Below are 16,387 nucleotides of genomic sequence, written 5' to 3'. Positions count from 1 at the left end.
ACGCGGCTCAAATCCCACATTGCTGTGCCTCTGGCATAGGCCGGCAGCTACAGCTCCGATTCGACCTCTAGCCTGGGAACCTCCATATGCCTCGAGAGTGGCCCAAGAAGTGGCAAAAAGACAAAAAAAAAAAACTGTTATAGAAACAGCTAGATTTTTCCAGTGACCATTGAAGGAGCTTTATGTTTTTTATTGTTCTTTCTCCAATGCGATTTTTTTTTCTACTGTACAGCATGGTGAAGGAGCTTTGAGATAAGAAACAGGCACAGGAGTTCCATTGTGGCTCAACAATAATGAACCCAACTAGTATCCAGTGAGAACACAGTTCGATCCCTGGCCTTGCTTAGTGGGTTAAGGATCTGGGGTTTCTGTGAACTGTGGTATAGGTTGCATTAGCGGATCAGATCTGGTGTTGCTATGGCTGCGGTATAGGCTGGCGACCACAGCTCCAATTCAGCCCCTAGCCTGGGAACTTCCATATGCTGTGGGTGTGGCCCTAAAAAAATTTTTAAAAAAAGCAAGAAAGAGAGAGAGAGTAATAGGCACAAAGTATGAAGCAGGATCAGGTAATCATGATTTCCTATTATAACCTTCAACACTTGGTATAAGGCTTTTCTTATGCCAAACAGTGGCAGTGTTTTCCAAGGTTTGTGCTAAACCTATCAGCAGAGCCTGACTTACACTAGATTGTTTTTAAAAGTGTTTTTTGTGTGTGTGTGTGTGTGTGTGTGTGGTCTTTTTGCCATTTCTTGGGCCCTTCCAGCGGCATATGGAGGTTCCCAGGCTAGGGGTCTGATCGGAGCTGTAGCCGCCAGTCTACACCACAGCAACACAGGATCCGAGCCTCGTCTTCGACCTACCCCACAGCTCATGGCAACGCCGGATCCTTAACCCGCTGAGCAAGGCCAGGGATCGAACTCGCAACCTCATGGTTCCTAGTTGGATTCATTAACCACTGAGCCATGACGGGAACTCCATTTTTTGTTTTTTTTTGGGGGGGTTGTCTTAAAAGTATTTTATATGTTATCTTGGTATCTTCACAAATCCAATTGCATCCAGGCAAGCTGATGAAGAATTCCAGATCCTGGCAAACTCCTGGCGATACTCCAGTGCATTTACCAACAGGATATTTTTTGCTATGGTGGATTTTGATGAAGGCTCTGATGTATTTCAGATGGTAAGATACTTGGTTTGTTCTATAAAGTTAGAATAGGTTAACTATGGATAACGTGGAATGACTTTTTTTCCAATGATCTCAAGAAGTTAAACGCAACTTGTCTTATGTAAGGTCTAGAAAGTGAAATAAAAGCTAAACATGAAACATAGTGGTCAATACTGACCTAACAGAATGTGGAAGTTGGGTCGAAATCAAGTAACTTGCATATGTATTTTTATTGTGGTAAAATGTATATAATACAAACTTAGAGTAATGGTAGCAGTGCAACAGGATCAGTGGTGTGTCTACAGGTTCAATCCCCGGCCCAGCACAGTGGTTTAAAGGATCTGGCAATACCACATCTGAAGTGTAGGTTGCAACTGTGGCTTGGATCTGATCCCTGGCCTGGGAACTCGCAAGGCAACCAAAAAAGAAAAAAAAAATTACCACTTTAATTTTAATTGTACAATTTATCAAGTAACTTTTAAAATCATAGCAAGAATCACACCACACTGTGTAATATTGAAGTTCTTGGTAGTGATAGGTACCTGTCTTTACATCTTTGCTTCTTGTCTTTGTGGATAATCTCCTTTTTGTTCACAGCTTAACCCTTTTCCTATACCCTGTATCCCATACCTATTGGCTCTATCAGTCATGACCTTTTTCTTTTTTTTTAGGGCCACACTTGAGGCATATGGAAGTTCCCAGGCTAGGGGTCGAATTGGAGCTGCTGCTGCTGTCCTATGCCACAGCCATACCAAGATCCAAGCTGTGAATCTTGACCTCTTTCATCTGTATTTTAAAATTAAAACTATTTTTTTGAGGAGCTTAAGGTTCACATCAAAATTGAGAGGCAGATACAGAGATTTCCCATATACCCCGTGCCCCTACACATAGATTGCTTCCTCCATTATCACCATCCCCCACCAGAGTGATATATTTGTTACAGTTGATGAACCTTCATTGAAACACCATAATCACTTAAAGTGCATAGTTTACATTATAGTTCACTCTTGGTCTTGTAGATTCTACTGGTAAGGACAAATGTATAATGACATGTATCCATCAATATGATGTCAAAAAGAGTATTTTCACTGCCCTAAAATTCTCTTACTCTACTAATTCCTCCCTCCATTGTAAGTAACTCTTGGTAACCACTGATTTTTTTTTTAAGGGCTGCACCTGTGGCATATGGAAATTCCCAGGCTAGGGGTCGAATTGGAGGTGCAGCTGCCAGCCTACACCATAACTATAGAAACGCCAGATCCGAGCTGTGTCTGCAGCAGTGCGGGATTCTTATCCCACTGAGCAAGGCCAGGGATCAAACCCATATCCTTATGGTCACTAGTTGGGTTCTTAATCTGCTGAGCCACAACAGGAACTCCACTCATCTTTTTACTGTCTCCCCAGTTTTGCCTTTTCCAGAATGTCATATACTTGGAATCATAATAGTATGTAGACTTTTCAGGTTGTCTTCTTTCACTTAGTAATATGAATTTAAAGTTCCTCCGGGTCTTTTTGTGGTTTGGTAGCTCATTTCTTTTTAGTGCTGAATAATATCCCATTGTCTGAATACACTAAAATTTGTTTATCCATTCACATACTGAAGGACATCTTAGTTGCTTTCAAGTTTTGGCAGTTATGATTAAAGCTGCTGTAAGCATCTGTATGTGGGTGTTTTTGTTGTTGTTGTTGTTGTTTTCAGCATATGGAGATTCCTAGGCTAGGAATCAAATGCGATCCGGAGCTGTGACTTATGCCACAGCTACAGCAATACTGGATCCTTTTTCTTTTTTTTTTTTTTTTTGTCTTTTTGCCTTTTCTAGGGCCACTCCCTCGGCATATGGAGGTTCCCAAGCTAGGGGTCTAATCGGAGCTATAGCCACCGGCCTACGCCAGAGCCACAGCAATGAGGGATCCAAGCCGCGTCTGCAACCTACACCACAGCTCACGGCAACGCCAGATCCTTAACCCACTGAGCAAGGCCAGGGATCGAACCTGCAACCTCATGGTTCCTAGTCAGATTCGTTAACCTCCACACCACGACGGGAACTCCAGCAATGCTGGATCCTTAACCCACTGTGCCAAGCTAGGGATCGAACAAGTGCCTCCACAGAGACAAGCTGGATCGTTAACCTGCTGTTCCACAGACACAAGTTTTAACTCATTTGGGTAAATACGAAAGAGCGCAATTGCTGGCTCAAATGGTAACAGTATCTTAAGTTTTATAAGAAACTGCCAGAGTTTCCAAAGCAGCTGTACTATTTTGCATTCCCAGTACCTGTGAATGAGAGTTCCTATTGCACCACTTCCTCATCAGCACTTGTTGCTGTCAGTAGTCTAAATTTTCACCATTCTTTATTGTGTAGCAGTATCTAATTGTTTTAATTTGCATTTTCTTGATGACATATGATGTGGAGCATCTTCTCAAATGCTTATTTGCCATCTCTGTATCTTTGGTGAAATGTCTCTTAAGGTCTTGGGCCTATTTTTTAAATTGGGTTATTTGTTCTCCTTGTTGAGTTTTAAGAGTTCTTTGTATATTTTCGAAAAGTCATTTATCACATATGTCTTTGGGAATTTTTTTCTCCCAATTTATGCCTTGTCATCTCACTCTCTTGATTTTGTCTTTTGCAGAACAAAAGTTTTCAGTTTAATGAAGTACATCTTATCAGTGATTTCTATTATGGATTGTGTCTTTGGTGTTGTATCTCAAAAGTCATCACTATAACATAGGAGAAAACCTAGATGACTAAACCTAGATTTATTCTAGGTTTTCTCTTATGTTATCTTCTAGCAGTTTTGTGTTTTTGCTTTTTACTTCAGTCTGTGGTCCATTTTGGGTTGATTTTCTTTAGTGGTGTAAGGTCTGCGTCTAGCTTAGACGGTTTGTCTGTGTTTGTTCATGGATATCCAGTTGTTTTAACACCAATTGTTGAAAAAAATTATACTTTCTCCATTTAATTGACTTTTTTTTCTCTTAAGTCAAAGGTCATATGACTATATGTGGGTCTATTTCTGGGCTCTCTATTGTGTTACATTTAATATCATGCTGTTTCAATTACTGTAGCTTGTAGTTGGGTATTGTCATTCCTCTAACTTTATTTTTCAGTATTGTGGTAGCTATTTAGGTCTTTTGGCTCTCCCTACAAACCTTAGAATCACTTTGTGGAGTTCTCCTTTTGGCTCAGCAGTAGTGAACCCAGCTAGTAACCATGAGGATGCAGGTTTGATCCCTGGCCTCACTCAGTGGATTAAGGATCCAGCATTGCCGTGAGCTGGGGTGTAGGTCGCAGATGTGGCTCTCATCCCACACTGCTGTGGCTGTGGTACAGGCTGACAGCTGCAGCTCTGATTCAACCCCTAGCCTGGGAACTTCCATATTCAGGTGCAGCCCTAAAAAGCATATGCAGGTGCAGCCCTAAAAAGCAAAAAAAAAAAAGAGTCACTTTGTCAGTATGCACAAAATTACTTGCAGGAATTTTGATTGGAATTCCATTGAATTATAGTTGAAGTTGGGAAGAACATGGAATGAACATATTCCATGTTCATTGAGTCTTCCTACCCATGAACATGGAATAAATATATTTCCATTTCTGTAGTTTTTTGATTTCTTTCATTAGGGTTTTGTCATTTTCCTCATATAGGTTTTATACATATTTTTTTAGATTTATATTTAGGGACATTATTTGGATAGATGATATGTATATGTGTTGTTTGTTAATTTGCTTTTTAGGGCTGCACCCACAGCAAATGGAAGTTCCCAGGCTAGGGGTCAAATCAGAGCTATAGCTGCTGGCGTATGCCACAGCCACAGCAATGCAGGATCCAGCCCCATCTGAGACCTACATCTCAGCTCACAGCAACGCTGGATCCTTAACCCACTGAGTGAGGCCGGGGATCAAACCTGAATCCTCAGAACACTAGTCAGATTTATTTTCACTGCGCCACAAGGGAAGCTTAACTTCTGTTTTTTAAACTTATTTTTATTTTTATCTAAGTTATGTGCAGTTGCTTGATGAGTCAGATAGTTCTGCAAGTTTAAGAAGCTTGACCCCCTCTTCATTTCCATCCCTTAAGACCTCTATTTCCTTCTTCTCTCTGTTTTTTTTTCTTTTCGCCTACACCTACAGCATGTGGAAGTTCCCAGTACAGGGATTGAACCTATGCCACAGCAGCAACTCGAGTTGCTGCAGTGACAATGGTGGGTCTTTAACCTGCTTCTCCACAAGGAACTCCCAATTTACTGATTTTTAACTTCAAATTCTTCTTGTTCATTGCTGTTTTATAGGGAACAATTGATTTTTGTATATCAACCTTGTATCCTGCAACCTTACTCTCATTACTTATAAATAACAAGGAGTTATTTTGGTCAGTTCTTTCAGACCTTCTACATAGATGATTGTGTTATCTGTGAACAAAGACAGCTTTATTTCTTCCTATCAGATCTATGTGCTTTTTATTCCCTTTTCTTTTCTTTTCTTTTTCTTTTTTTTTTTTTTTTTTTTTTTTTTTTTTTTTTTTTTTTGCTTTTTAGGGCTGCATCTGAGACACATGGAAGTTCCCAGGCCAGGGGTCAAATCAGAGCTACAGCTGCTGGCCTACACCACAGCCACAGCAACACAAGATCTGAGTGACCTCTTCGACCTATACCACAGCTCACAGCAATGTAAGATCCTTAATCCACTGATCAAGGCCAGGGATTAAACCTGCAACCTCATGGTTCCTGGTCGGATTCATTTTCACTGTGCCATGACGGGAACTCCTTAATCCCTTTTCTTGTCTTACTGAATTAGCTGGAACTTTCAGTAGGGTGTTAAGAAGGAATGATGAGGAGTTCCCATCGTGGCGCAGTGGTTAACGAATCCGACTAGGAACCATGAGGTTGCGGGTTCGGTCCCTGCACTTGCTCGGTGGGTTAAGGATCCGGCGTTGCCGTGAGCTGTGGTGTAGGTTGCAGACGCGGCTCGGATCCCGCGTTGCTGTGGCTCTGGCGTAGGCCAGAGACTACAGCTCCGATTAGACCCCTAGCCTGGGAACCTCCATATGCCGCGGGAGCGGCCCAAGAAATAGCAAAAAAAAAAAATAAAGAAGGAATGATGAGAGGAGACATCCTTGTACCTGATCTTAGTGGGAAAGCTTCAGGTTTTTCAGCATTAGGTATAATGTTGGCTGTAGGAATTTCATAAATATTCTTTATCAAGTTGAGGAAGTTCTCCTAGTTTACTGAGAGATTTTATGATGAATAGATTTGGATTTTGTCAGATGCTTTTCTTGTATCTATTAATATGATTATGTGAGGTTTTTTTAGCCTATTGATGTGATAGATTACATTAATTGATTTTTGAATGTTGAACCAGTATTAAATACTTGGGATAAATCCTACTTGGTCATGGTATTTAATTCTTTTTATATATTGTTGATTTGGTCTGCTAATATTCTTGGATCTTTTGTTTTGTTTTGTTTTTAGGGCTGTACCTGCAGCATATGGAAATTCCCAGGCTAGTGGCTGAATCGGAGCTACAACTGCTAGCCTGCACCAGAGCCGCAGCAACATCTGACCTGTATCTGCGACCTATGCTGCAGCTCTCAGCAGTGCTGGATCCTTAACCCATTGAGCAAGGCCAGGGATTGAACCTTCATCCTCATCGATACTAGTTAAGTTCTTTTTTTTTTAATTTATTTTTTATTGTTATTTCCCCCAATATACTAGTTAAGTTCTTAACCTACTGAGCCACAGCAGGAACTCCCTATTCTGGATTCGTGCATCTATGTTCTTGAGAGATACTGATCTGTGGTTTTCTTTTCTTGTAGTGTTTTTGTCTTTTTTTTTTTTCCTGGCTGCCCCACAGCATATGAAGCTCCCGGACCAGGGATCAGATCCAAACCACAGTTGTGACCTACACCACAGCTGTGGCATTGCTGGATCCTTTAAGCCACTGTGCCAGGCCAGAGATCAAACCTGCATCCTGGCACTGCAGAGACACCAAGAATCCCATTGTGCCACAGCAAGAACTCGTCTTTATCTGTTTTTGATGTTAGGGTAATTGAGGGCCTCGTAGGTTGAGTAGGAAATGTCCCCTCTGCTTTATCCTCTGAAAGAGATTATAAAGATTGGTATGATTTCTTCCATATATATCAGGTAGAATTCACCATTGAATTAATTTGAACCTAATGTTTTCTGTTTTGGAAGGTTATTATTATTATTGATTCAATTTTTTAATAGATTATAAGTCTATTCAGATTGTCTATTTCTATACATGTGAGGTTTTTTTCTTCTTAGGGCTTATACCTGCAGAATATGGAAGTTCCTGGGTTGGAGGTCAAATCATAGCTACAACTGCTGGCCTCTACACTGCAGCCACAGTGACAACAGATCTGAGCTGCATCTGCTACCTGCACCACAGCTTGAAGCAATGCCAGATCCTTTAACCACTGACGAAGCCCTGGGATTGAACTCGCATCCTTATTGATACTAGTTGGGTTCTTAACTTGCTGAGCCACAATGGAAACTACTCTTGTGTGAGTTTTGGCAAATTATATCTTTCTTATTAAGAAAAAAAAACTAAGGAGTTCCCGTCGTGGCGCAGTGGTTAACGAATCCGACTAGGAACCATGAGGTTGCGGGTTCGGTCCCTGCCCTTGCTCAGTGGGTTAAGGATCCGGCGTTGCCGTGAGCTGTGGTGTAGGTTGCAGACGCGGCTCGGATCCCGTGTTGCTGTGGCTCTGGCGTAGGCCTGTGGCTACAGCTCCGATTAGACCCCTAGCCTGGGAACCTCCATATGCCGCGGGAGCGGCCCAAGAAATAGCAACAACAACAACTACAACAACAACAACAAAAAAAAAGACAAAAAAAAAAAAAAAAGAAAAAAACTATTGACCTTTTTCTGTCCATAGGATCTGTAGTGATATTCCTTCTTTCATTTCTGATATTAGTAATTTGTGTCTTTTTTTCTTAGCTTGGCTAGATGATTTTTATTTTATTCATCTTTTTTCTTTATTTTTCTTTTTTGTCTTTTTAGGACTGCACCAACAGCATATGGAAGTTCCCAGGCTAGAGGTCAAATCAGAGCTATAGCCGCTGGCCTACGCCACAGCCGCAGCAACTCAGGATCCGAGCTGCGTCTGTACCTACACCAGAGCTTACGGCAACACCGGATCTTTAATCCACTGAGCAGGGCCAGGGATCAAACATGCATCCTCATAGATACTAGTCAGATTCGTTTCTGCTGAGCCATGACGGGAGCTCCTGATTTTATTGATCTTTTCAAAGAACAAGCTTTTGATTTTGTTGATTTTTCTGTGTTGCTTCTGTTTTCAGTTTCATTGATTTCTGCTCTAATTTTTATTATCTCTCCTCTACTAACTTTGGATTTAATTTGCTCTATTGTTGTTTTCCTAAGATGAAAACTTAGATTATTGAGTTTAACTCTTTTTTTCTCATACATGCATTCAGTGTTATGAATTGCCCTGCAACCATTGCTTTTGCTGTATCCTACAGATTTTGATAAGTTCTGTTTCCATTTCCATTTAGTTCAGGATATTTTTATTTAATATTTATTTATTTATTTTGTCTTTTTAGGGCTACATCAGTGGCATATGGAGGTTCCCAGATTAGGGATCAAATCAGAGTTTATAGCTGCTGGCCTACATCAGATCTGAGCAATGTCTGTGAGCTACACCACAGCTCACAGCAACACCTGATCCTTAACCCACTGAGTGAGGCCAGGGATTGAACCTGCATCCTCATGGATGCTAGTCAGATTCGTTTCTGCTGAGCCACAACAGGAGCACCACATTTTAAAATTTTTCTTGAGGTTTCTTCTTTAATGCATGTGTTAATTAGAATTGTGGTGCTAACTGTCCATGTCTTTTGGAATTTTTCAGTAATTGATGTCCAGTTTAATTACATTTTGGTCTGAGGGCAAACATTCTATAATTTATGTTCTTTAAATTTGTTATGGTGTGTTTTATGGCCCAGAATGTGGTCTTTCTTGGTAAATGTTTAGTCTGCTATTTTGGATGAAGTTTCTATAGATGTCAATTATAGCCAGTTGATTGATGGTGTTATTTAGTTGAACCAAGTTCTTTTTTTTTATTACTCAATGAATTTATCACATCCGTAGTTGTATATTGATCATCACAATCCAATTTCACAGGATTTCCATCCCACAACCCAAGCACATCCCCCACCCCCCAAACTGTCTCCTCTGGAGACCATAAGTTTTTCAATGTCTGTGAGTCAGCATCTGTTCTGCAAAGAAGTTCAGTCTGATTTTTTTGCCTGCTAGATCTAAGTGTTGGGTTTTTTTGTTTTTCATTTTTTGGGGGTTTTTTAGGCCGTGCCTGCAGTATGTGGAAGTTCCTGGGGTAGGGCTTGAACCCCCACACCATAGAAACAACCTAAGCTGCTACAGTATCAATACTGGATCCTTAACCTGCTGCACCACAAGGGAACTCCTGTCCATTAGGCAGTGGAGAGGGGTGTTGAAGTCTCCAATTATGATAGTAGCTTCATCTGTTTTTTTTTTTTTTCCTCTCAATTCTATTAGTTTTTGCCCCACATAGTTTGACACATACATGTTAAAGATTGTTATGTCTTCTTAAAGAATTGACCTTTTTATCTTCACATATGCCCTCCCCCTGTCTTTTTGCCTTTTCTAGGGCCGCTCCCACAGCACATGGAGGTTCCCAGGCTAGGGATCCAACTACAGCTGTAGCTGCCAGCCTATGCCAGAGTCACAGCAACGCCGGATCCAAGCTGCACCTGCGAGCTACTGCACAGCTCACAGCAACACCAGATCCTTAACCCACTGAGCAAGGCCAGGATCAAACCCGCAACTTCATGGTTCCTAGTTGGATTCATTAACCACTGAGCCATGATGGGAACTCCTGATGCCCCTTTTTTTTAATCCCTGATAACTTTTCTTGTTTTGAAGTTCACTCTATCTGAAATTAATAGGACTACTTCAGCTTTCTTTTTATTAGTGTTAGCATGGCATGTTTTTCTCTATTTACTTTTTTTTCTCTTTCGGCTGTGCCTGTAGCATGCTGAAGTCCCCAGGCCAAGGATGTAACCCATGCCACAACAATAACAATGCAGAGTCCTTAACCAGTAGGCCACCAGGGAACTCCCCATCTATTTTTAATCTGTATGTGTATGTGTCTTTATACTTAATATAGGTGTCTTAAAGACAATGTATACTTGGGTCTTATTTTTTGAACCACTCTAACAATTTCTTTTTTTCTTTTTTTTTTTTCTTTTTGCTTTTTAGGGCTGCACCTGTGGCATTTGCAAGTTCCTGGGCTAGGGGTTGAATTGGAGCTACAGCTGCCAGCCTACACCAGAGCACAGAAATGCCACATCCGAGCCATGTCTATGATCTACACCACAGCTCAGGGCAATGCAGGATCCTTAACCCTCTGAGTGAGGCTGGGAATCAAGCCTGAATCCTCATGGATACTTGTCAGGTTCATTACTGCTGACTCACACCAGGAAGGACACAGTTTCTGTCTTTTAATTGGTGCATTTAGACCATTGACAGTCAACTTGATTATTGATATAGTTGGATTACCATCTGCCATATTCATGACTTTTTTTCTATTTGTTGCCTATATCCTTTTTCCTTTTTTTTTTTTTTTTTTTTTGCATTTTAGGGCCATATCCTCAGCATGTGGAGATTGCCAGCCTAGGAGTTGAATTGAAGCTACAGCTGCTGGTCTACACCACAGCAGGATCCGAGCTGAGTCTGCAACTTACACCACAGCTCCCAGCAATGCCAGATCCTTAACCCACTGAGCGAGGCCAGGGATCGAACCTGCCATCTCATGATTACTAGTCGAACTCTGCTGAGCCATCATGGGAACTCCTCTTTGTTCCTATTTTTGTCCTCCAATTGTGGTTTTATTTATTTATTTATTTTTTTGTCTTTTGTCATTTTAGGGCCACCCTAGCAGCATATGGAGTTTCCCAGGCTAGGGATCCAACTGCAGCTGTAGCTGCCAGCCTATGCCAGAGCCACAGCAACTGCCAGATCCAAGCCACGTCTGTGACCTACACCACGTCTCATGGCAACACTGGATCCTTAACCCACTGAGCAAGGCCAGGAATCAAATCTGCAACCTCATGGTTCCTAGTCAAATTCATTTCCACTGCGCCCTGACGGGAACTCCCTTTTGTGGTTTCAACTGATCATTTTATATGACTCCATTTTCTCTCTTTCTTAGCATATTGGTTATACATTTATTTGCTTTTTTTAGTTATTGCCCTAGAGTTGGCAATATACATTTATCACTAATCAAAGTCTACTTTCAAATAACACCATACCACTTCACAGGTAGTATGAATACCTTATCAAAATAATCCTAATTCTCCCTTCTGTCCCTTGTATCATTTCTGTCATTCATTTCACTTATATATAGGCACATACACACATTTGAGTAGATTACTAATTTTTTTTTTTTAGGGCGGTACCCACAACATCTGGAGGTTCCCAGGCTAGGGGAACCGGAGGTACAGCTGCTGGCCTATGCCACAGCCATAGCAACACAGGATCCAAGCTGAGTCTGCAACGTACACCACAGCTCATAGCAACACTGGATCCTTAACACACTGAGCAAGGCCAGGGATTGAATCTGCAACCTCATGGTTCCTAGTTGGATTGGTTTCTGCTGCACCACAATGGGACATCTGATTATTGACATTATTTTGAACAAACTGTTATCTGTTAGGTAAATTAAGAATAAGAAAAACAGGAGTTCCCATCATGGTGCAGCAGAAACAATCTGACTAGGAACCATGAGGTTGTGGGTTTGATCCCTGGCCTTGCTCAGTAGGTTAAGGATCCAGCGTGGCTGTGAGCTGTGGTGTAGGCTGCAGCTGTGGCTGTGGCATAGGCTGGCAGCTATAGCTCTGATTGGACCTCTAGCCTAGGAACCTCTATATGCCTTGCATGCGGCCCTAAAAAGCAAGACAAACAAAGAATAAGATAAACAAAAAGTTTTTATTTTACCTTCCCTTATTCCCTCTTCAATTCCTCTCTATATGTAGATTCAAGCTTCTCTTCTGACTTACCTTATTTTCCTTCTCTCTAAAGAATTTCTTTTAACAATTCTTGCAAGAAATTCCCTCTCCATTTTTTTTTTTTTTTTTTGTCTTTTCTAGGGCTGCACCTGTGGCGTATGGAGGTTTCCAGGCTAGAGGTCTAATCAGAGCTGTAGCCGCTGGCCTATGCCAGAGCCACAGCAACGCAGGATCCGAGCCACGTCTGCAACCTACACCACAGCTCACGGCAACGCCGGATCCTTAACCCACTGAGCAAGGGCAGGGACCGAACCCGCAACCTCATGGTTCCTAGTCGGATTTGTTAACCACTGCGCCACGACAGGAACTCCTTCTCCATCACTTCTGAAGAATAATTTTACAGGGTACAGAATTCTCTAATTTGGTGGGGTTTTTTTTTTCTCTCTCAATACTTTAGATATTTCACTCCACTCTCTTTTTAAATTTTTGATAATTTAATGGGTAGAATGTATATTTTTAAATGATTTTTTTCCATTATATTTGATTTACAGTATTCTGTCAATTTCTACTGTTTCCACTCTCATTTGCATGGAAACGTTTCCTCTCGTTTCCTCTCATTGCTGAAAGGAAATTGGATGTAATTCTTTTGTTTCTTCCTTTGTGGATAAGGTGTTTTATTCCTCTGACTTCTTTCAGCATTTTTTTCTTTATCTTGGATTTATCTTTGAGTTACAAAAATTATTTGCCTGGACATAGTTTTACTGTCATTTATCCTCTTTGATGTTCTTAGTGCTTCCTGGATCTTTGATTTGGAGTCTGATGTAACTTTGGGAAAATTCTCAGTCATTACTGTTTCAAATATTTCTTCTGGTTCTTTCTCTTTCTTCTGATAACCCATTATATGTATGTTACACCTTTTATAATTGGCCCATGGTCCTTGAATATTGTTCTCTTTTGTCTTTGTTCTCTTTGCTTTTCAGTTTTTGAGGATTCTATTGATAGACCCTCTAGCTCAGAGATTCCTCAACCCAAATCTTCTATAAAAGATAGTAAGCATACATACCCTTTGCTTTGGAGGGAGACTCTATTGCTGCCTTGAGGCTATACAGACATCCTTGAGAAGATCATGCAGAACAAAGGCAGTAAGTGCCTCCACTCACAAGACATGCCTAAACATTGAGAAACCCATGGAGAATTGTCTCCTAACACAAGACTTGTCATAGACTTTAAAATGTTGTGGGTATTATACCTTCCATTCTAATAGTAAGCTGTAATATTCAGAATTTCCCAAATTTTTGGACCACTTAATGGAGCATTTTAGTTAAGATTCTATGTAACACACTTTCAGAAATAGTGGCTTATAGACTCAAGCCAAAATTCCTTAGTCCTCACTTCATGCTCTCTTTACTCCAAACACATAACCACCTTTCCCATAATTATATTATGTAATGCACTGTTTTATATCAACATTGTTGTTTGTTTTCTACAGCATGAAGTATCTTTTCTCCCTGTTCCCTTTCTCTCCACTTTCAAAGTTCCATTTACCCTTTAAGATTCATTTCTGATACTCTCCTGAAGCCTTTTCAAATCTTCCAGGTGAAATGTGAGTCACCTCTTTTCTTGTGTTGTCACACTACTTTCCTTATATTTCTATTATAGGTGAATTCACATTCTGTCTTATAGTAGAATTAGCCCTAGGCTTGTTTGACAGTCACTCTTAGAATATACTTATGGGCGGAGTCAACATCCTGTAGCTATTAGTGCTAAAGTACATAATAGATTTTCAGTAAATGTCAAACACATGGCTTAATGTTCCCATTTTATGTATGTCGTTATGCTAGTCATGAATTCCAGTCTCACACAGCTCCATAAATCAAAATAAGTGTATTCATAAATATAATTCTAATTCAGTAGGCAAAGAAATTGTATGAATATAACTTGGACAGTAATAGTCAAGGTAACCTAAATATTTTTCCACAATTCTAAAATTATGCTTTATTTCATGCAGAGGTCTTTGCCTTCATCATATATAATGTACTTTATTCTTGGGTTTGAATCCTGGCTCCATCACTTACCACTTTACTTAGGCAAATCACTTAACCTACTTAAACCTGGGCTTCCTCATCCTTGTAAAATGCCTAAATTTCAAGATAGTATTTGCTGTTAAGATTGTTTTGTTGTTAATTTATGTTTTCATGGACTACTTTTTATTCAGCTAAACATGAATTCAGCTCCAACTTTCATCAACTTTCCTGCAAAAGGAAAACCCAAACGAGGTGATACATATGAGTTGCAGGTGCGTGGTTTTTCAGCTGAGCAAATTGCCCGGTGGATTGCTGACAGAACTGATGTCAATGTAAGTTTCTTCACTTTGTCATTTGTACTTTGCCATTATCTACTTTGAATCTTTCTGAGAGGTCCTAATTGGTCTTGTCCCCATTTCACTGAGGTGGTGATAGTTTTGTCAGGCCCTTCATAAGTAGCATTTAACAGAATCATCCTAATGAAAGAGTGAAATTACAAAACATCCTCTATTACTTAGTCAATTTAGCATGGAAAGCACCCTTTTGTTCTTACTAAATCCATGAACTATCTAGTTGTACTTGGTAAATACTTCTTAATCTAAGAGATGTTATGTTGGAGTTCCCTTGTGATTCAGCAGGTTAAGGATCCAACATTATCACTGCTGTGGCTTGGGTTGCTGCTGTGGCATGGGTTCAGCCCTGCCAGGGAACTTCTACATGCCGTGGGTCTGGCCAACAAAAAAAGATGCTATGTTGTGGTTAAAGAGAATATTATATCCATCCCATTTTAGGATACATTATTGACTATTTTCATTACAATGGAAAGGAAAAGTATAATTTTTCTTGAAAGTGACTGTACTAATTTTGATTGCTTTCATTTCAAATTATTTTGACCTATGTAATGAATGAATGAGTTTCATACTTTAAAATGTTTTTCTCTCATTTCCATTAGATTAGAGTAATTAGACCCCCAAATTATGCTGGTCCACTTATGTTGGGATTGCTTTTGGCTGTTATTGGTGGACTTGTGTATCTTCGAAGAAGCAATATGGAATTTCTCTTTAATAAAACTGGATGGGCTTTTGCAGCTCTGGTGAGTGAATTTTAGAGGAAAATTTGTTTGAATGAAACTTCTAATATTATATTGTTAGGCGGCATTTTGTTTATTTCTTGCCTGTGGAAAAAGCATTTATATATTCTCATTGTATGCCTTAAAATCAGTTTGTTACCTCAGTTATCTCCCTAGGATGGCCAGAGCCTGAAGGAGCTGATTGTACCCAGGTTTTATTCAACCTGAAAGACTGTTAGCTCATGAAAATCTCTAGTTCGTTTGAAAATATTCTTCGTAAAGGCTTTTCAGGGAGTTCCCATCATGGCGCAGTAGAAATGAATCCTACTAGGAACCATGAGGTTCGATCCCTGACCTCACTCAGTGGGTTAAAAATCCGGCGTTGCCGTGGCTGTGGTATAGGCCGGCAGCTGTAGCTCCAATTAGACCCCTAGCCTGGGAACCTCCATATACTGTGGGTGTGGCACTATAAAAAGCAAAAAGACCAAAAAAAAAAAAAAGAAGAAGAAGAAGAAGAAAAGGCTTTTCAATATTCAGTTTTAAACCTCTATCAGCTTATTTATGATTTTAAAATAGTGTTTTCCTTTCACAGTAAATATTATTGACTTGTGATCTTTGTGATGAAATATAAACCTTAATCAAGAAATCATCTGAAAAAAATTAATAGGTGTGATGCACTTTTAATACACCTATTAATCTATTCATACTGGGGACAGCTACATCATGTTATATGAGTATTTCATTGGTTTTTGTTTCCTAGTGTTTTGTGCTTGCTATGACATCTGGTCAAATGTGGAACCATATAAGAGGACCACCGTATGCTCATAAGAATCCCCACACAGGACATGTGGTAATGGAAGTCTTTTCATTGTGTACCAAAGTTAACCTTAATGATTATTATCCTGTGAGATTACTACCAGTGTATGGAGGGATTAGATTTAGTTTTGACTTTTCAATTTCTTTTTGTTAATGAGCTTCAATTGCTGAAAAGACTGTGCAGTAGTCCTAGGAATTCCTGCTATGGCACAGTGGATTAAGGATCCAGTGTTTTATCCACAGCAGTGCAGGTTCAATCCCTGACCTGGCACAGTGGGTTAAGGATATGGTGTTGGTCA

General features: G+C 40.1%; 1 protein-coding gene and 1 long non-coding RNA gene across 11 annotated transcripts in view; one reads left to right on the top strand and one right to left on the bottom strand.

Moving 5' to 3' along the window:
• MAGT1 (magnesium transporter 1) overlaps window positions 1–16,387 on the top strand; it is a 64,226-nt gene that overhangs the window by 27,168 nt on the left and 20,671 nt on the right. For 7 of the 10 annotated variants that reach the window (XR_014835627.1, XR_014835624.1, XR_014835623.1 and 4 more), the window contains exons 3-6: window positions 1,060–1,177; window positions 14,395–14,535; window positions 15,156–15,296; window positions 16,033–16,122. Coding sequence is in view for 4 of the 10 variants with exons in the window: in XM_085008454.1 (XP_084864580.1) it covers window positions 1,060–1,177; window positions 14,395–14,535; window positions 15,156–15,296; window positions 16,033–16,122 (490 nt within the window). In the remaining 6 variants the exon portion in view is untranslated. Of the gene's footprint in view, window positions 1–939; window positions 1,178–7,297; window positions 7,600–12,474; window positions 14,536–15,155; window positions 15,297–16,032; window positions 16,317–16,387 lie in introns of those variants that run through there. The other 3 variants (XR_014835626.1, XM_085008455.1, XM_085008456.1) reach the window with 3 other exon arrangements.
• Window positions 6,145–10,028, bottom strand: LOC146394669 (uncharacterized). The gene is made up of 2 exons (XR_014835657.1): window positions 8,031–10,028; window positions 6,145–7,721 (listed from the first exon to the last, which is right to left on the bottom strand). It is a non-coding gene; the product is annotated as an uncharacterized LOC146394669 (long non-coding RNA).

Source organism: Sus scrofa, chromosome X (assembly GCF_054392235.1).
Source record: "Sus scrofa isolate SSC_HxYL_T2T_F1_AM1 chromosome X, Sscrofa_HxYL_maternal_Yorkshire_Landrace_v2.0, whole genome shotgun sequence".
In the NCBI taxonomy this organism is placed as follows: Eukaryota; Metazoa; Chordata; class Mammalia; order Artiodactyla; family Suidae; genus Sus; species Sus scrofa.
This window is presented reverse-complemented; position numbering and strand designations above follow the sequence as displayed.